Source organism: Pan troglodytes, chromosome 20, assembly GCF_028858775.2.
Source record: "Pan troglodytes isolate AG18354 chromosome 20, NHGRI_mPanTro3-v2.0_pri, whole genome shotgun sequence".
In the NCBI taxonomy this organism is placed as follows: domain Eukaryota; kingdom Metazoa; phylum Chordata; class Mammalia; order Primates; family Hominidae; genus Pan; species Pan troglodytes.
Window position 1 is genome coordinate 36,210,083 of NC_072418.2, and position 21,193 is coordinate 36,231,275.

A 21,193-nucleotide genomic window follows, 5' to 3' on the forward strand; every position below is an offset into this window, starting at 1 on the left:
GCCTTCCCCGACCACCATATAATCTGGTTATCTGCCTGTCCCCTCTACCAGCCCGCTCACGCAAGCCCCCCTCAGTCACATCGTCCTGTTTTTTTCATAGCCCTCCTCTATTGAGGGCCAGTGTATTGCTCCTGGGCTTCTTTCGTGTCTCCACTGCCCTCCAAGCTCCTGGGCCAGGTCCTGGCATAGAGCTGGCACTCATGAGTGTTTGTGCCATTGGTGACGGCTTGCTGGGGAGCTGTACTCGGAACCAGGGCTAGTGGTGGTGGACTGCAGGTCTGGAGCCGGGGATGTCAGGTTCCCCATCCTGGGATCACTCACGTGCCCTGTAAGTGTGCATGTATTAACTTCCATTTTTGCTGACTATAAAACAGGAATCTTGGCTGGACACAGTGGCTCATGCCTGTAGTCCCAGAACTTTGGGAGGCCAAGGTGGGATGATCTCTTGAGCCCAGGAGTTGAGACCAGCTTGGGAAACATGGCGAAATCCTGTCTACAAAAAATACAAAAAGTACTCGGGCATGGTGGTGTGTACCTGTGGTCCCAGCTACTCAGGAGGCTGAGGTGGGAGGATCACTTGAGCCTGAGAGGTGGAGGTTGCAGTGAGCCATGATCACACCACCGTACTCCAGTCCAGGTGACAGAGCGAGACCATGTCTCAAAAAAAACATAGGAATCGGCCGGGCGTGGTGGCTCACGCCTGTAATCCCAGCACTTTGGGAGGCCGAGGTGGGTGGATCACCTGAGGTCAGGAGTTTGAGACCAACCTGGCCAACATGATGAAACCCTGTCTCTACTAAAAATATAAAAAATTAGCCAGGCATTGTGGCACATGCCTGTAGTCCCGGCTACTCGGGGGGGATGAGACAGGAGAATTGCTTGAACCCAGGAGGTTGCAGTGAGCTGAGATGGTACCATTGCACTCCAGGCTGGGCAATAGAGCGAGACTCCATCTAAAATAATAATAATAATAATAATAATAATAATCTCAATTTTTATCACTGTCTAGTCCACAGGGACATATTAATATAAATGAAACACTAAACATAAAATCCTCATCCCCAATTATGTAAATTTGTGTTATTGAAATGTATGTACAGAGAAACGTAAATGTGGTTGTCTCATGGCTCTTTTCATCTCTTCTAATTACTGTTTTTATTTAGGTTCAGCTACTTCAGTGTTAGAATTTCTGTCCCAAAAAGACAAAGAGAGAATCAAAGAAATGAAGCAGGCAACTGACCTGAAAGCAGCTCAGCTCAAGGCCAGGAGTCTGGCCCAGAACGCTCAGAGCAGCAGAGCCCAGCCCTCCCCTGCAGCGGCTGCTGGGCACTGCTCTTGGAACATGGCATTAGGTGGTGGGACGGCCACCCTAAAAGCCAGCAACTTCAAGCCTTTCGCCAAAGATCCGGAAAAGCAAAAGCGATACGACGAGTTCTTAGTACACATGAAACAGGGTCAGAAAGGTGGGTGCTGGGCCTGGGTGTCCCATATCTCGGCCCGGGCGGGGTCATATTCTCACTGTTCTCATCCTAGACCCATGTTTACAGTTGAGGTATCCTGTTCTGTCAGTGTTTTTGCTTTATCCTGCTGCAAATAGTGCAAAGGTTTCAGGCCTTGGCTCTTGACCTCAGAAAGCAAGAACAGTTGGCTTATGTTCCTCCATATCTCAGGCCAAAGCTAGCTGTTTAAGTAGAGAACACAGCTGGCGGTGGCCGGTATTTACAGGCCGTTTGGTGTTTGCAAGTGCTTGACTGCTACAAGCATTGCATTCACATTTCATATCAACATCATCTTCCACCTCATCCGAAGATCCTAACCATCCATTCCTGACTCATAGTCTAAAATATGACTTAAAACAATAGTTAGCTATTGAACCGTTACAGAGGGAAAACAATCACTTTGTGATCTGTGAAGTAAATAGGGCAAGAATGAGGAAAGGGGTTGCTGTTGTATGCAGTAGTCCTCGTGAGAGTTTATCAGTAAATTACAGGGTTGTTTTTTAAAAACAGATCTTTGCGGAATGTAAAGTCTATTTACTGTGCCTTAACTCTCTACTAAGAACCTACATCACTAGTTTATTTGCTTTAAAAAAAAAAAAAAGGTTAGTGAAAGAGTGTTTTTCTGCCAAAACATAGGGATGTGGTTGAGGTGAACTTATCACTGCCTGGGAGTGGTGACAAGTTCCTTACTGCTGAAGATTTAACCAACCATTAGCTTCTCAAATGGTTTTCTCTGTTGTTTGGTAGACAGAATTCAATAAAAGCATCATGTTGGCTGGGGATGGTGGCTCATGCCTGTAATCCAAGTACTTTGGGAGGCTGAGATGAGGATCGCTTTAGCCTAGGAGTTTAAGACCAGCCTGGGCAACATAGTGAGATCCTGCCTCTACCAAAAAAAAAAAAGATATATATGTATATATAAAATATATTTTATAAAATATATTTTATATATATATATATATATATACACACACACACACACACATAATATTTTATTTATTTTTTTGAACGGAGTCTTGCTCTGTTGCCCAGGCTGGAGTGCAGTGTCAGGATCTTGGCTCACTGCAATCTCAGCTCACTGCAACCTCCACCTCCCAGGTTCAAGTGATTATCCTGCCTCAGCCTTCTGAGCAGCTGGGACTATAGGTATGTGCCACCATGCCTGGTAATTTTTTGTTTCCCGTCTCTACTAAAAATACAAAAAATTAGCCGGGCATGGTGGCGGACGCCTGTAGTCCCAGCTACTCGGGAGACTGAGGCAGGAGAATGGTGTGAACGCGGGAGGCGGAGCTTGCAGTGAGCGGAGATCATGCCACTGCACTCCAGCCTGGGAGACAGAGTGAGACTCCATCTCCGAAAAAAAAAAAAAAAAAGAGAGATGGGGTTTCACCATGTTTGCCAGGCTGGTCCCGAACTCCTGACCTCAAGTGACCCACCCGCCTCGGCCTCCCAAAGTGCTGGGATTACAGGCATGAACAACTGCGCCTGGCCTAAATTTTTTTTTAAAAAGCACAATTTTGAAGGAAACAGCAATATTACCTGCCAAATACCTCACCATTCCCATAGTCATAAAAACAAGGATAAGGACTTATGAAATATACAGGGATACAGTGGTGCCCAGCAGATGTTCTCTTGTAAGCCCCATGTTTTCCTGAAAAGTGAAGCTGCTTCTTGTTCTCTGCCCCGCAGATGCTCTGGAACGCTGTCTGGACCCCAGCATGACAGAGTGGGAGCGAGGCCGTGAGCGGGATGAGTTTGCCCGGGCGGCCCTGCTGTACGCGTCTTCCCATTCGACCTTGTCCTCCAGGTTCACTCACGCCAAGGAGGAGGATGACTCAGATCAGGTTGAAGTCCCTCGAGACCAAGAGGTCTGTTGTCACCATGTCCCTTACCTGGTGAACTTTAATATTAAAGCACTGCCTAGCCAAAATTGTTTTTTCTTTTTTTTTGAGACGGAGTCTCTCTCTGTCGCCCAGGCTAGAGTGCAGTGGTGTGATCTCGGCTCACTGCAGCCTCCGCTTCCTGGGTTCAAGCGATTCTCCTGCCTCAGCCTTCCAAGTAGCTGGGATTACAGGCGCTCGCCACAACACCCATCTAATTTTTGTATTTTTAGTAGAGATGGGGTTTCACCATATTGGCCAGGCTGGTCTTGAACTCCTGACCTCAGGTGATCCACCAGCCTCGGCCTCTCAAAGTACTAGGATTACAGGCATGAGCCACCACGCCCGGCCGAGCCAAATATTTTTAATCCCTTGGTGAGAAGATAAAAATATACATGTATAGGAGAATAGGAAACCATTTTATGCCTTAGTTTCCAATGTACTGGAGCATAAATGTTATAGCACAAACTTTTTTCGCAGTTCTAGAAGATTGCTTGAAAATTTTAAATGGGAGAGCAGTCAGGTCAATGGTGCGGCCACTTGATGAAACAGAATGCATGTCTTTTTCCAGAATGATGTTGGGGATAAGCAGTCGGCTGTGAAGATGAAGATGTTTGGGAAGCTCACCCGAGACACGTTTGAGTGGCACCCTGACAAGCTTCTATGTAAGAGATTTAATGTCCCTGACCCTTATCCAGAGTAAGTTGGATAAACCTTTACATCAGTACAAAATGTATTCTTGATATTAAAGCTAATTTTCCCCTTACATACTCATATAAATTCTTATTTTTTCTACATGAACTTATTTGCATATCACTGGATATACAAATCTACACATTTTATAGATTTGCTTTGATAAATTACTTCTATAATTTGTTACTAAAACAAAATCTGGATAGCAAACTTTATTCCATATTGAAGCTATGAAACTCAGATATGTCAAGTTACAAAAGCATTATGCCTCTCTCATTTGCCACCTTCTTGTTGCTGCTCATGTGGTTTACATTTATAATGTTACTTATGTTTTTAAATTATCATTATAAAAGTTAAACACTTTCTTATTTGATTAATAACACTTCAAGAGGTGGGGTGTGGTGGTGCACACTTGTAATCCTAGCTTGGGAGGCCAAGGCAGGAGGATCGCTTGAGCCCAGGAGTTCGAGGCCAGCCCGGGTAACATAGTAAGACCCCATCTCTAAAAAATCAAACAAACAAACAAACAGAACACTTCAAGATAGTAGGCCAGGTGCAATGGCTCACGCCTGTAATCCCTGTATTTTGGGAGACTGAGGCAGGCAGATCACTTGAGGTCAGGAGTTCAAGACCAGCCTGGCCAACATGGTGAAACCCCGTCTCTACTAAAAATACAAAAAATTAGCCGGGCGTGGTGGTGCGTGCCTATAGTCCCAGCTATTTGGGAGGCTGACGCAGGAGAATTGCTTGAACCTGGGAGGTGGAGGTTGCAGTGAGCCAAGATTGTGCCATTGCACTCTAGCCTGGGTGACAAGGCGAGACTCAATCTCAAGAGAAAAAAAAACAAAACAAAAAGATAGCATATGTAGTCAAACCAGAGACTGTCAGAAACTTTAGGTATATTTTTATCAGTGGAGCTTTTCCTTAATGGAAATCCGTTTTGAAAGTTAAATTATTGTCCTTATCATAATAAGGAAAATCTCATGGGACCTAAAATCAGTCACCCAGACTCTCGAACTGCTTTGAGAAGTGAAAGCATCTTAGGAGACTTTTTAGCCATGCAGAAGAGGTGGAAAACTTGAGATGGAAAGCTTTTCAGGAGGTGGATTTTGTCCTATTGGTTGTTACTAAAATGATTCTTTTTTCAATTCCCAGTTCAACTTTAGTTGGCTTACCAAGAGTGAAGCGTGACAAGTACTCAGTCTTCAACTTTCTGACGCTCCCAGAGACAGCTTCCTTGCCCACCACTCAAGCATCAAGTGAAAAAGTATCACAGCACCGAGGTCCCGACAGTGAGTAGGGGGTCCCCGGGGTCTCTGATTGACCAGGGCCTCAACCCCTAGCCTGTAGGAAGACAGAATTAAAGGGTAGTTTAGTCCTAACAATGTGAATGGTGCATATTCTCCCTCCATTGAGGGAATTACTCTTACTAATAACTTAGCTCATGTTGTAATGGTCCAGATGTTTACTCTTTGGGGTTGGGGCTCTGTCTCTGCCTCTGCCACCTACCTCCCCAGGACCCTACACAGTGCCAGGCCCCATAGTAGGCACACTGACATTCTGAGTGAATGAAAGAGCAGTGGTGAAGAACTGGCCTTTTCCTTGCTAATGCTGGAGTTTATATCTATGTCCTTCCTTTCAGAATCAAGAAAACCATCCAGATGGGATACCTCTAAACACGAAAAGAAAGAAGATTCCATTAGTGAATTTTTAAGTTTGGCTAGATCAAGAGCCGGGCCACCTAAACAACAGTCCAGCCCCTTAGTAAACAAAGAGGAAGAGCGTGCACCAGAATCATCCGCAAATCAGGTATTTGGGGCTTCCAGATTCTCTTTGCTACGCTGAGTGTGGCCCTTGCTTTTCTCTTTGGTGACACTTTCTCCTCGTGACTCATGAGCAGAGGCAGCCAACTATTGATCCATTTCCCCTTAAAGGCCATTTGGCTTGTTTCTAACTTTTGGCTATAACAAGTAAAGCTGCTGGGAGCATTCATGTGCAGGTTTTTGTGTGAATCTAAGTTTTCATTTCTGTAGAGTACAAACCTAGTAGTGGGAATCCTGGAAAATATGTACATGTATATTTAACTTTATAAGAAGCTGTCAAACTGTATTCCAAAGTTATTTTTGCCTTATGTATTTTGAAGTGCACTTCTTAGGTGTATATACATTTAGGATTGCTATTTCTCTCTCTTTTTTTTTTTTTTTTTTGAGATGGAGTCTTGGTCTGTCCCCCAGGCTGGAGTGCAGTGGCATGATTTCAGCTCACTGCAAGCTCTGCCTCCCCTCCCGGGTTCAAGTGATTCTCCTGCCTCAGCCTCCCAAGTAGATGGGACTACAGGTGCGCACCACCATGCCTGGCTAATTTTTGTATGTTTAGTAGAGATGGGGTTTCACCATGTTGGCCAGGCTGGTCTCGAACTAGGATTGCTATTTCTTTTTGGTGAATTGATCTTTTTTTTTTTTTCTCTGACACCGGCTTTTACTCTGTGCCCAGGCTGGAGTGCAGTGTTGTGATAATGGCTCACTGCAGGCTCGAATGCCAGGTTCAAGCAATCCTGCCTCAGCCTCCTGAGTAGTTGGGACTGCGGGCACACACCACCATGCCTGGCTAATTTTTTTTTTTTTTTTCAGAGAAAGGGCTTTGCTATGTTTTTCCAGGTTGGTCTCAAACTTCTGCTCTCAAGCAGTCCTCCTGCCCTGGCCTCCCAAAGTGCTGGGATTACAGGCGTGAGCCACCATGCCCAGTTGACCCTTTTAACATTATGTAATATCATCTTTATCCCTGGTAATTTTCTTTAGTGTTTGCGTAGTATATATCTTTTTCATCTTCTTTTTAACACATCTGTTTCATTATATTTAAAGTGGGTTTCTTTTTTTTTTTTTTTGAGATGACGTTTTACTCTTCTTGCCCAGGCTGGAGTACAATGGCACTGTCTTGGCTCACCGCAACCTCTGCCTCCCGGGTTCAAGCAATTCCCCTGCCTCAGCCTCCTGAGTAGCTGGGATTACAGGCAGGCACCACCATGCCTGGCTAATTTTGTATTTTTAGTAGAGACGGGGTTTCTCCATGTTGGTCAGGCTGGTCTTAAACTCTTGACCTCAGGTGATCTGCCCGCCTCAACCTCCCCAAAGTGCTGGGATTACAGGCATAAGCCACCGCGCCTGGCTAAAGTGGGTTTCTTATAAACACCGTGTCACTGAGTCTTTCTTAAAATACATTTTGATAATTTATATTGAACATTTGCATTTAATGTGATCATGGATATTTTTGGATTTACGTGTATGATGTTATATTTTCTGTTTATTACCACTCTTTTTTGTTTCTTTTTTTCTCCTTCTCTGCCTTCTTTTGGATTACTTGAATAATTTTTATATTCCATTTGAATTTTTCTATTTTTTTTCTCTTGGTATTTTTTTTTTAGTGATTGCTCTAGGGATTATAGTATACCTACTTACCTTTTTACAGTCTACTGAGAATTAAATGTTTTACCACTTCAAGTAGAATAGAGAAGCTTTAGCACTATGTAGGTCCTTTTACTCTCCTCCCTCTATGCTGTCTTACATATTACATGTACACACAATGAAAATGCCATCAAACCAGTGGTGATCATTTTTGCTTTTAGTCATTAAACATATTTTAAAAGAACCGATGCAGAGACAATAGCCTACTCTGTTTAATCAGATATTTTCTATTTCTGTTGCTCTTTCTTCATCCTTGAAGTTCCACGTTCCCCTCACCTATCACTTCTGTCTGAGGAACTTCCTTTAGCATTTCTTTTAGACCAGTTCCAACAAGTGATTCTCTTAAATTGCCATTATCTGAGAATGTCTTATATTTTGTCTTCATTCCTGAAGGATGTTTTTGCTGGATATAGAATTCTGGGTTGATAATTTTTGTTTTGTTTTGTTTTGTTTGTTTGTTTTTTGAGACGGAGTCTCGCTCTGTCACCCAGGCTGGAGTGCAGTGGCACGATCTCAGCTCACTGCAAGCTCCACCTCCCAGGTTCACGCCATTCTCCTGCCTCAGCCTCCCGAGTAGCTGGGACTACAGGCGCCTGCCACCACGCCCGGCTAATTTTTTGTATTTTTAGTAGAGACGGGGTTTTACTGTGTTAGCCAGGATGGTCTCGATCTCCTGACCTCGTGATCCACCCGCCTCGGCCTCCCAAAGTGCTGGGATTACAGGCGTGAGCCACTGCGCATGGCCAATTTTTTTAAAAATTAAACTGCTACTTCCTCCGGGGTTTCGTGATTTCTGATGAGAAATCTTCAACCATTCAAATTGTCCTCAGGCTGGGTGTGTTGGCTCACATCTATAATCCCAGCACTTTGGGAGGCTGAGGCAGGGGGCTTGTTTGAGGCTAGGAGTTTGAGACTACCCTGGGCAACATCGTGAGACCCCATCTTTTACAAAAAATTAAAAAACTAGTTGGGTGTGGTGGCATGCACCTGTGGTCCCAGCTACTCAAGGGGCTACGGTGGGAGGATCACTTGAGCCCAGGAGGTCAACACTGCAGTGAGCTATGATCGCACCATTGCTTTCCAGCCTGGGTGACAGAGTGAGACCCTGGCTCAAAAAACCCCAAAACAAATTATTATTCCTCTGTACATAATGAGGTGATTTTTCCCCTAGCTGCTTCCAAGATTTTTACTTGGTCTTTGGATTTTAGCGGTTTGATTATGATGTATCTGGGTGTGAATTCTTCTGAGTTTATTTTGTTTGGGGTTTGTTAAGTTGCCTGAATCTGAGTTTGGAAATAGAACAGAGGCACAGTGCTCTACTGCATTTTTGGGGATCCTAGTAGCTGGGATTACAGACGCCCACCACCATGCCCAGCTAATTTTTGTACTTTTAGTAGAGACAGGGTTTCACCATTTTGGCCAGGATGGTCTCGATCTCCTGACCTTGTGATCCACCCGCCTAGGCCTCCCAAAGTGCTGGAATTACAGGGGTGAGCCACCATGCCTGGCCCGGTTTTGCTTCTTTGACCTCATCAGCACACTGTACAGTTGTTGACTCGGAAACACCACAAAAATAAAAGCTATGTGAGTGATCACTGTTTAGTTGGGTGGTGTGTGGCTATGGATACCCACGTACATGAGCATAAACATAAATATGTGTGTCTGGGAGTGTATTCTAGAATGTCTCCTCCCTTTTACCCTTGCCTCTGTATCCCTGACTCTTATTTCACTGTCAATACAGACAGTCAACAAAGGTGTGGACGCACAGGCTGAAGGAGAAGGGAGCCGCCCATCCATGGACTTATTCAGGGCCATCTTTGCCAGTTCCTCAGATGAAAAGTCCTCATCCTCCGAGGATGAGCAAGGTGACAGCGAAGATGATCAGTCAGGCTCTGGGCAGGCCAACTTCCAAAGCTCCCAAGACACTGACTTGGGGGAAACATCATCTGTGGCTCACGGTATGTCAGTATTTCAGACTCGGGGATCTAAAGGAGAAGACAATGACTCTAGGACAGCTGCTTCTCTGTTTACTCTATAATCTTAAACCCGAATGATTAGCAATCAATGATATGTAATCTTTTATATGTATATAATTTTTTTTTGGAAACAGGATCTGGCTCTGTCCTCAGGGTGGAGTACAGTGGCGCAATCTTCGGCTCACTGCAGCTTCCACCTCCTGGGCTCAAGCAATCCTCCCACTTCAGCCTCCTGAGTAGCTGGGACTACAGGCATGTGCCACCACCCCTGGCTAATTTTTGTATTTTTAGTAGAGATGGGGTTTCACCATGTTGGCCAGGCTACTCTCTAACTCCTGACCTCAGGTGATCTGCCCACCTCAGCCTCCCAAAGTGCTGGGATTACAGGCATAATCCCAGTGCCCGGCTAGTTTTCCAGACTTTAAAAATTTTTATATCTCTTCTATCTGAATATATAGTAATCTGTTTAAAAAACAAGATTATTAACGTGAATATGATCATTTATCTTCAAGGTTTTTTCTTTGATACTTTATTTTGAGTGAAACTTGTCTCCCGCAGCTCTCTGTGATGGGACATACATAGTCTTACATTCCTGATGGTTTGTAAGATTTTCCTTCTCAGATGGCCCTTTCTTGGGGACACATTTCTACTTTTCAGGTCTTAGGGGCGCTAGGCTACGTGCCCACAGGTGCACTTGGCACGCTGTACCTCAGCTATTGGTGCCCTTGGTTGCAGGTGCCCTCGTGTGACTGACTTCCAGCTCTGGAGTTCACAAGGGCAGCACCGGGGTCTGCGTGTTCACTGCTGCATCCTTAGCACCTGGCAGGAGTGAAGTGGTGTGGGCAAGCATATGTTATCTGGTGGCAAAAGACATGAATGAAAGACTCAGAGACATTAACATGGGGCAGACGAATGACATGAACACCCCGCTGTTTTTCAGCTCTTGTGCCAGCACCCCAGGAGCCGCCACCTTCCTTCCCGTTACAAAAGATGCAGATAGATGAAAGAGAAGAGTTCGGCCCGCGGCTGCCTCCCATCTTCTGCCCCAGTGAGTGCAGAGCCCTTTGGTTCGCCCATTTTTATCAGTGTGTGATTGCCCTGAGATGGGGACAGTGTGACTTAGAGCCGACCAAACATACGTGCTTGCTTCTGGTTTATATGTTTTCAGTCATATTTTAAACCCGTTGTCTCCACCTAGTGCCTGAAATGATAGTTGTTTCTATACACCTTCAGAGACCTCCAAACTTTATTTCCTTTACCTGCCGCATGTTTACAGGAGGGTCCTAAGTATCTTAAGTTTTGTTATAGAAATATAAGTTTCCCAACAGAGCTTAAAGAAAAAGAGCCTGGCCGGGCACAGTGGCTCATGCCTGTAATCCCAGCACTTTGGGAGGCTGAGGTGGGCGGATCACGAGGTCAAGAGATCGAGACCATTCTGGCCAACATAGTGAAACCCCGTCTCTACTAAAAATACAAAAATTAGCTGGGCGTAGTGACGCACGCCTGTAGTCCCAGCTACTCTGGAGGCTGAGGCAGAAGAATCGCTTGAACCCGGGAGGTGGAGGTTGCAGTGAGCCGATATTGCACCATTGCACTCCAGCCCAGGTGACTGAGTGAGACTCTGCCTCAAAAAAAAAAAAAAAAAAAAAAAAGGGGCCACAGCCAGGCACAATGGCTCTAGCTGGGCTGGTGGCTCACACCTGTTATCCCAGCACTTTGGGAGGGCGAGGTGGGCGGATCGCTTGAGGTCAGGAGTTTGGAGACCACCCTGGTGAATTTGGTGAAAGCCCATCTCTACTATAATTTTTATAAAAATTATAAAATTTTATAAAAATATAAAATATAAAATTATATATTTTATATAAAACTTATATATATTTTATATATAAAACTTATATATATTTTTATATTTTATAAATTTTATATATTTTACAAATTTATATATTTTATATATTTATATATTATATTTTGTATATTTTATATATTTATTTATTTATATATTTATATTTTATATATTTATACTTATATATTTAAAATATAAATTTAAATATTTAAATATATTTTAACTTAATTTAAATATATTTCTAAATATATTTTAACTTAATTTAAATATATTTCTAAATATATTTAAATAAAATATGTAAATATTTAAAATAAATACATATTCATATATAAATACATATTAAAATATATTCATATAAATATATATATTTAGATATTTTATAAATTTTAATATATTTTTATAATATTTTTATATATAACAATTATATATAAAATTATATAAAATTATATATAAAATATATATAATTATATATTTTATACATAAAAATTATATATAAAATATATATAATTATATATTTTATACATAAAAATTATATATAAAATTATATCTTGTTATACATAAAAATTTTATAAAATATAAAATTTTATAAAAATATAAAATATAAAAATTAGCCGGGCATGGTGGTGTGTGCCTGTAATCCCAGCTAGTAAGGAGGCTGAGGCACGAGAATCATTTGAACCTGAGAGGCAAAGGTTGCAGTGAGCCGAGATCGAGATCGTGCCACTGCACTCCAGCCTGGGTGACAGAGCAAGACTCTGTCTCAAAAAAAAAAAAAAAAAGGAAAAAGAGGCTGGGTGCGGTGGCTCATACTTGTAATATCAGCAGTTTGGGAGGCCAAGGCAGACAGATCGCTTGAGCCCAGTAGTCCGAGACAAGCCCAGCCTGGGTGACACAGGGAGACCCATCTCTATTTTAAAAAAAAGGGTGGGCACGGTGGCTCACGCCTGTCATCCCAGCGCTTTGGGAGGTTGAGGTGGGCGGATCACGAGATCAGGAGATCGAGACCATCCTGGCTAACACGGTGAAACCCCATCTGTACTAAAAATACAAAAAAATTAGCCGGGCGTGGTGGCATGTGCCTGTAGTCCCAGCTGCTGGGGAGGCTGAGGCAGGAGAAGGGCGTGAACCTGGGAGGCGGAGCTTGCAGTGAGCCAAGATTGCGCCACTGCACTCCAGCCTGGGCGACAGAGCAAGACCCCGTCTCAAAAAATAAATTAATGAATTAATTTAAAAAAAATTAAAAAAAGAGAAAAAGAGAAATTAAAAAAATAGTATACAAAATTGGAGGGGAATTGCAAGAAGAGTATTTAAGACTAATATATTTTTAAAATTTTATTTATTTAATATTTATTTATTTATTTTTCAGACAGGGTCTCACTCTGTCACCTAGGCTGGAGTGTGGTGGTGCTGTCATAGCTCACTGCATGACTTCTGGGCTGAAGTGATCCACCCACTTCAACCTCCCACAGTGCTGGAATTACAAGCGTGAACCACTGCATGCAGCCAAGCCTCCTTTTTTTGTCTTTTTCTTTTTCTTTTCTTTTTTTTTTTTTTTTGAGATGGAGTTTTGCTCTTGTTGCCTGGGCTGGAGTGCAATGGCGCAATCTCGGCTCACTGCAACCTCCACCTCCTGGGTTCAAGCGATTCTCCTACCTCAGCCTCCCGAGTAGCTGGGATTACAGGCATGTGCCACCATGGCTGGCTAATTTTGTATTTTTAGTAGAGTGGGGTTTCTCCATATTGGTCAGGCTGGTCTCGAACTCCTGACCTGAGGTGATCTGCCCGCCTCAGCCTCCCAATGTGCTGGGATTTTAGGCATGAGCCACCGCACCCGGCCGCCAAGCCTCCTTTTTACCTTAGCTAATGTAGCAAATAAAATAAAATGGTCCTCTCAGAAGTAAATACAATCTATCCCCCATTCTGTTCCCCAAATATCTGTCAACAACTTCTATTTAGTTGCATCTTAAATTGGCATCTCAAGTTAAAACATTTACACTGGTTTATCATCTCTTTGAGGGCTGGGTTTACAAACATCTGTAACATGGCCCAGATATATAACTAACATAAAAATATCATTATTCACTTTATAGTTTCTCATGGTGCCCATATGTGAATACTGGTTTGATTAGCTAACTGCTTTCAAAGACAGGATTAAAAAGCAGAGAAAAAAAGTATGAAGTTTTGATAAATTGCAGTGAATGTATTTCTTATTTGCTATAGTTGTTCAGCACTTTTGTTTTATTTTGTTTTGTTTTGAGACAGAGTCTCACTCTGTCACCCAGTCTGGAGTACAGTGGCGCGATCTCGGCTCACTGCACCCTCCACCTCCCAAGTTCAGGTGATTCTCCTTCCTCAGCCTCCGGAGTAACTGGGATTACAGGTGCTTGGCTAATTTTTTGTATTTTTAGTAGAGACGGGGTTTTACCATGTTGGTCAGGCTGGTCTTGAACTTCTAACCTCAAGTGATCCACCTGCCTCAGCCTCCCAAAGTGTTGGGATTACGGTCGTGAGCCACTGTGGCCTGGTTGTTTGGCTCTTTAGTTTCTTTTTTTTTTTTTTCTTTGAGACGGAGTCTCGCTCTGTCACCCAGGCTGGAGTGCAGTGGCACAATCTTGGCTCACTGCAAGCTGTGCCTCCCAGGTTCACGCCGTTCTCCTACCTCAGCCTCCCGAGTAGCTGGGACTGCAGGTGCCTGCCACCACACCTGGCTAATTTTTTTATTTTTAGTAGAGATGGGGTTTCACCATGTTAGCCAGGATGGTCTCGATCTCCTGAACTTGTGATCCACCCGCCTCGACCTCCCAAAGTGCTGGGATTACAGGCGTGAGCCACCACGCCCGGCCGGCTCTTTAGTTTCAAACTGGTATCAGCACTTGAAAGCCAAGTCTTTTATGTCCCTTTACCATAATGTCTTTGATACCCTCGTAATAGTGACTTAATTTGGTCTATGGGTTATTTAGGGAAATGATTTTTGAAAAAAACTGGTGTTAAAAAAAAGTTTTGGGCTGAGTGCGGTGGCTCACGCCTATAATCTTAGCACTTTGGAAGGCTGAGGCGGGAAAATTACTTGAGTCTAGGAGTTTGAGGCCAGCCTGGGCAACATAGAGAGATTGCATCTCTTAAAAAAAGAAAAAAGAAAAAAATTAGCCTGGTGTGGTGGTACGTGCCTGTGGTCCCAGCTACTCAGGAGGCTGAAGTGGGAGGATTGCTTGAGCCCAGGAGGTGGAGGCTACAGTGAGCTATGATCCCACTGCTGCACTCCAGCCTGGGTGACAAAGCGAGATGCTGTCTCAAAAATAAATAAATAAATAAATAAATAAAAAGCTGGGCACGATGGCTCACGCCTGTAATCCCAGCACTTTGTGGGGGCCAAGGTGGGCAGATCACCTGAGGTTGGGAGTTTGGGACCAGCCTGACCAACATGGAAAAACCCTATCTCTACAAAAAATACAAAATTAGCCAGGCATGGTGGCACATGGCTGTAATCCCAGCTACTTGGGAGGCTGAGGCAGGAGAATCGCTTGAACCTGAGAGGCAGAGGTTGGGGTGAGCTGAGATCGCACCATTGCACTCCAGCCTGGGCAACAAGAGTGAAACTCTGTCTCAAAAAAAAAAAAAAAAAAAAATTAAAAGAATTTTGGAAAAAAAAAAAAAGTTTTGGGAGGTTGAATTTTGAAAAATCTGGTTGGGCATGGTAGCTCACACCTGTAATCCCAGCACTTTGGGAGGCTAAGGTCAGAGGATCCCTTGAGTCCAAAAGTTCGATAACAGCCTTGGCAACATAGGGAGACTCTCAATTCCACAAAAAAATTAAAAAATTAGCCGGGTATGGTGGTACATGCCTGTAGTCCCAGCTACTCGGGAAGCCGAGGTAGGAGGATATGTGAACCGAGGTCAAGGCTGTAATGAGCTGTGATTGCACCATTGCCCACCAGTCTGGGTGACAGAGCGAGAACCTTAAAAAAAAAAAAAAAAAAAAAGAAATAGGACTACAAAATTGCAGGCATCTGTTAACTGAGTTGAGAAAATATTCACCCTTACAAAACATCTTGAAACTTTCCTTTTTTTTTCTTTTTTTTTTTTTTGAGAAGGATTCTCGCTCTGTCACCCAGGCTGGAGTGTAGCACGATCTCGGCTCACTGCAGCCTCTGCCTCCCGGGTTCAAGTGATTCTCCTGCCTCAGCCTCCTGAGTAGTGGGGATTACAGATGCATGCGACCACACCCATCTAATTTTTGCATTTTTAGTAGAGACAGGGTTTCACCGTGTTGGCCAAGCTGATTTTGAACTCCTGACCTCAAGTGATCCGCCCACCTCAGCCTCCCAAAGTGCTGGGATTACAGGCATGAGCCACCATTCCTGGCCGAAACTTTTCTTTAGGTGAAAAAAATTGATTTAATGCCTTTCACTGCTTCTACTATTGTGAAGTTTTGTTGATTTAGTTACCCAGAAATTAATGACCTATGAAAACATTTTGGTCTGAATTTGGAGATGGAGAATTGAGGCACATGCAAATTCTTTAATGATTTTTAATGATTATATACATTATTATTATTTTTTAAAATTAGGTAGAGATAGGGTCTCACTATGTTGCCCAGGCTGGCCTTGAACTCCTGAGGTCAAGGATCCTCCTGCCTGGGCCTCCCAAAGTGTTGGGATTACAGGCATGAGCCACCGCTCCCAGCCCATTATGTTGTTTTGATGGTAGTTTTTTCAGTGTTTCCACTTGTAAGACAAATTCTTATAAAATACGTTTTTGTAGAGAGAGGATGATATAAGAAGAGCTAACATTTAGGTGCCAGATTCTGAGCTTCGAGAATCATGGACGTGGCCCTGTCTAGTCTAGTCTGTGTCCCTAAAAGGATTGGGATTCTTATTGTCCCCATTTTATAGTTGGGGAAACTGGGCGTGGGAGAGGTTAGGCGACGTGTCGAAGATCACAGTGCTGGCAGCAGAGCTGAGTTCCAATTTTGGTCTGTTTCTGAGCTTATCTGATGATGTTGAATTACAAAAGGCTTTGTGGGCTTTCTGGTCCGACTTTATCTGCATCTGGCAGCTGGGGTCACGGCAGGATACTGATTGGATCACACAGGTCTTTGTTGAAGTCTCTGGCAGCTTTCTAAATACAACTGTGCAAGGTGGTGTGCTAATCTGTTTCTCAGTGAGGCAGAAGCTAATCCGAGGGCAGGAGTTCTTCCTCAGTGTTAAACATTCCATCTACACTAGATGCCTGATTCAGCAGTTTAGGAGCTTAGTTTTGGATAGTCTTTGTTTTCGTGCTATATAGGTCCTGTGTTTATTACCTTTGTGTTTCAGATGCTCGTCAGACACTTGAGGTTCCTCAAAAAGAGAAACATAAAAAGAACAAAGACAAGCACAAGGCCAAGAAAGAGCACAGGCGGAAGAAAGAGAAGGTGAGAGACTTGTGTGTACCCTAGGATCAGTGTGGGGTGGGACCCGCTGGTCAGCCCCCAGGAGTGTCATATACTGCAGCTGAAGAGTGGATCTGGTGGCCAAGTCACAGTTCTCTCTGAGACTTAACAGAAATGTTGACATTCAATGCAAACGCTTGATTTTTCAGAAACATTTTCTTTTGCTCTTAAACGCCCCCCCGCTTTTTTTTTTTTTGAGACGGAGTCTCACTCTGTTGCCTAGGGTGGGTGGAGTGCAGCTGCAACCTCTACCTCCTGGGTTCAAGCAATTCTCCTGCTTCAGCCTCTTGAGTAGCTGGGACCACAGGTGTGCACCACCACACCTGGCTAATTTTTTGTATTTTTAGTAGAGATGGGGTTTTACCATGTTGGCCAAGCTGGTTTTGACCTCCTGACCTCAGGTGATCTACCTCCCAAAGTGCTGTGATTACAGGCATGAGGCACCATGCCCAGCCCTTAAAAAAACTTTTTTTGTGAACATTAAAAAGCAGAAAAAAGGGCATTTAAGGATCTTAGAGCAATGGGTGAGTATTAAATAATAAAACAATTTATTTCTTATTTATTCAATGTTAAGTGAAGGTATTATTTTCAGCATTTCTCAGCTACTTTGTCTTTATTAGTTTGAGATTTTAGTCCGTCACTTGCCGTTTGAAGTAAAAGAATTCGAATGGAAGGCAGGCATGTGCTTCCACTGTTGACGTCTCTTATTTCATCAACCATGTCTTCTTTTGGGTTTCATCACAGGCTTTTAATTAGGTTAATGTTCTTGTTGGGTACCCAAAGTAGTCTGGGCTAGCAGCTGAAGAAATTAGAAACAGTTTCCTTACTGGCCACCAGAGGGAAGCACTCCCATGTATGGCGGATGACGGGCGTTCCCTCCTAGTGAAAGGAAGAAAATGTGTGCCGACCAAATCTGTGTGTCCTTACCAGTGTATCTGCTGTTCGGTAACCTTCTGCCAGTTTCTTCCTTGTGGTTTTCCTGGGTGCCCGTCATCCTGACATGAAGTTTCCCAGGGGCCTGACAAAATAAACAAGTCAGATTCACCGGAGGTGGCACAGGTCACCATGCACAAGATGTGTGGTGTCACGTCTTACGACACCAAGTGTTACGATAGGTTCTGTCTGCGCCTTCTTGGTTCTGCTGTGTCTGTTGCTGGAGGCGCAGCTGGGTCAGGGTGCGCAGTTGAGAGTGGCACAGCCGTCTGCCCTGTGCTGTCTTGTTAGGCTCTCACTCTCACTCACTCTAAATGAGGTTTAAACATTTTTTTGAATGACTCCATCACTGCAGCCTTGTTAACCTTTCATTGTATTGAATTAAGGAGGAAAAAATACATTTGTTTTCCCCCACCACTATTTGTTTTTTACAGAAGAAGAAACACAGGAAGCACAAACACAAAGGCAAGCAAAAGAATAAAAAACCAGAGAAAAGTAGTAGCTCTGAGAGTTCCGACAGCAGCGACAGCCAGAGTGACGAGGAAACCGCAGACGTGTCGCCCCAGGAGCTGCTGAGACGGTGGGTAGTGGGAGATGGAGGGTTTTTCAGAAACCTTTAGAGGCTTACTGAGTGCTTGATGTGTTTGCTTAGAGGCAAATATCAGAAATGAGAAATTGGTAGGCCCGGGGCAGTGGCTCACGCCTATAATCCCAGCACTTTGGGAGGCTGAGGCGGGAGGATAGCTTGAACCCAGGAGTTTGAGACCAGCCTGGGCAACGTAGTGAGACCCCCCATCTCTACAAAAACAAACAAACAAACAAAAAAACAAATTAGCTGGGCGTGGTGGTGCATACCTGTGCCTCCAGCTATTTGGGAAGCTGAGGTGGGAGGATCTGTTGAGCCCGGGAGTTGGAGGTTGCAGTGAGCCACTATCGTACCACTACACTCCAGCCTGGGTGATAGAGCAAGACCCTCTCCCTAAAAGAAAAAAAAAATGTGTGTATTAACTAGGCTTTTTAAAAAGTTTGAATATCTAATTATGTAAGTGATATGTGAATATATCATCATTATGAAAATTCAGGCCAGGCGCGGTGGCTCACGCCTGTAATCCCAGCACTTTGGGAGGCCAAGGCGGGTGGATCACAAGGTCAGGAGCTCGAGACCATCCTAGCTAACACAGAGAAACCCCGTCTCTACTAAAAATACAAAAATTAGCTGGGCGTGGAGCGTGTGCCTGTAGTCCCAGCTGCTGGGGAGGCTGAGGCAGGAGAATGGCGTCAACCCGGGAGGCGGAGCTTGCAGTGAGCTGAGATTGTGCCACTGCCCTCCAGCCTGGGCGACAGAGTGAGACTCTTGTCTCAACAAAAAAAAAAAAAGAAAAGAAAATTCAGACCTTACAGCCAATGCTTAAAGGAGCCCTGACCAGTTCTCCAAACCTCTACTTTCTCCACAGTAACTTCTGCCATCAGTTTCATATATAACCTTTAAGACCTTTTTTGTGCAACCACACACACACACACACATACACACTCATGTACATGGAGGCACATACACATTGTTTGTTTTTTTTTTTAGACGGAGTCTCGTTCTGTCACCCAGGCTGGAGTACAGTGGTGCGATCTTGGCTCAGTGCAACCTCTGCCTCCCGGGTTCAAGCAGTTCTCCTACCTCAGCCTCCCAAGTAACTGGGATTACAGGCACCCGCCCCCACACCCAGCTAATTTTTGTATTTTTGTATTTTGTATTTTTTTAGTAGAGACAGTGTTTCGTCATGTTGGCCAGGCTGGTCTCAAACTCCTGACCTCAGGTGATACACCCACCTTGGCCTCTGAGTGCCAGGATTACAGGTGTGAACCACCATGCCTGGCCTATATACAGATTTTTGTGCACATTTTAAATATAAGTAATATAATTTTATATAGCATATATTTATAGGGTATGAATTTTATTTTATTTTTTGAGACAGAGTCTCGCTCTGTGACCCAGGCTGGAGTGCAGTGGCCTGATCACAGCTCACTGCAAACTCTGCCTCTCCGGCTCAAGGGATCCTCCCACTTCAGCCTTCAGAGTAGCTGGGACTGTAAGTGTGCACCACCACACCCAGCTAATTTTTTTAAAAAATCATTTTTTTTGAGACAGAGTCTCACTCTGTCACCCAAGCTGGAGTGCAGTGGCGCGATCTTGGCTCACTGCAAGCTCCACCTCCTGGGTTCACGCCATTCTCCTGCCTCAGCCTCCTGAGTAGCTGGGACTACAGGTGCCCGCCACCACGTCCAGCTAATTTTTTGTATATTTAGTAGAGACGGGGTTTCACCGTGTTAGCCAGGATGGTCTCAATCTCCTGACCTGGTGATCCGCCTGCCTTGGCCTCCCAAAGTGCCGGGATTACAGGCGTGAGCCACCACACCTGGTCTAAAAAAATCTTTTTTGTAGAGATGGGATCTCCTATGTTGCCCAAACTGGTCTCGAACTCCTGGCCTCAAGTGATCCTTCTGCCTCAGCCTCAGGCGTGAGCCGCTGCGCAGGCCTGCTCTTGCCAGTTTTATCTTTATTGGGAAGAAGGGTGTTGTGTGAATTCTTTGAGTGTCTGGCTTCTGAGATTCCTTCAGATGATGGTAGGCAGCAGTGAGGGGCTTGTAGTCATTGCTGTGGAAGATTCCTTCTTGTGAGCACACCACGGTGTGTTTATCTCTTCTGTTGTGTGGATACTGGGTTTTTTACTTTGAGTCTGTGGAGCAGGGATTTGCAGCCAGTGTGACCCAGCTCTGTTTCAAATAGAACTGCCACGAACATTCCTATATGTATGAAATTCAGATTTAGGCCAGGTGCGGTATTTCACGTCTGTAATCCCAGCACTCTGGGAGGCCGAGGCAGGCGGATCATGAGGTCAGGAAATCGAGACTATCCTGGTTAACACAATGAAACCCCAAACCATCTCTACTAAAAAAAACTAGCCGGGCGTGGTGGCACGCGCTTGTAGTCCCAGCTACTCAGGAGGTGGAGGCAGGAGAATCGCTTGAACCTGGGAGGTGGAGGTTGCAGTGAACCGAGATCGCGCCACTGTACTCCAGCCTGGGTGACAGAGACTCTGTCTCAAAAAAAAAAAAAAGAAAAGAAATTCAGATTTAAGACTGACAACTTGGGGGCTGGGCATGGTGGCTCATGCCTGTAATCCCAATACTTTGGGAGGCCAAGATGGGAGGATCGCTTGAGCCCAGGAGTTCAAGACCAGCTCGGGTAATATAGGGAGACCCTGTCTCTCTAAAAAAATTAAAAAAAAAAAAAAGACAACTTGGATGCTTTGGGCCCTGGAGTGAATGTATTTTAGTTCCTTCCCAAGGGTCATGCAACGGATGCGGTAGGTGAGTGAAACTGAGATTAAAAATTGCTTGTATTCTCAAGGCTAAATAAGACTAGGGAAGAAAGTTGCTTTTATAAGTGGTCTTAATACGAGGTGTGGGTGAGTGAGTCTCTGT

General features: G+C 44.2%; 1 protein-coding gene across 1 annotated transcript in view; it reads left to right on the forward strand.

Moving 5' to 3' along the window:
* Positions 1–21,193, forward strand: part of GPATCH1 (G-patch domain containing 1) — a 48,189-nt gene that overhangs the window by 26,323 nt on the left and 673 nt on the right. The window contains exons 11-19 of the mRNA XM_512571.8: positions 1,164–1,463; positions 3,189–3,367; positions 3,951–4,078; positions 5,228–5,364; positions 5,715–5,881; positions 9,275–9,491; positions 10,450–10,557; positions 16,668–16,765; positions 18,151–18,296. Of these exons, the coding sequence (XP_512571.3) occupies positions 1,164–1,463; positions 3,189–3,367; positions 3,951–4,078; positions 5,228–5,364; positions 5,715–5,881; positions 9,275–9,491; positions 10,450–10,557; positions 16,668–16,765; positions 18,151–18,296 (1,480 nt within the window). The remainder of the gene's footprint in view (positions 1–1,163; positions 1,464–3,188; positions 3,368–3,950; positions 4,079–5,227; positions 5,365–5,714; positions 5,882–9,274; positions 9,492–10,449; positions 10,558–16,667; positions 16,766–18,150; positions 18,297–21,193) is intronic.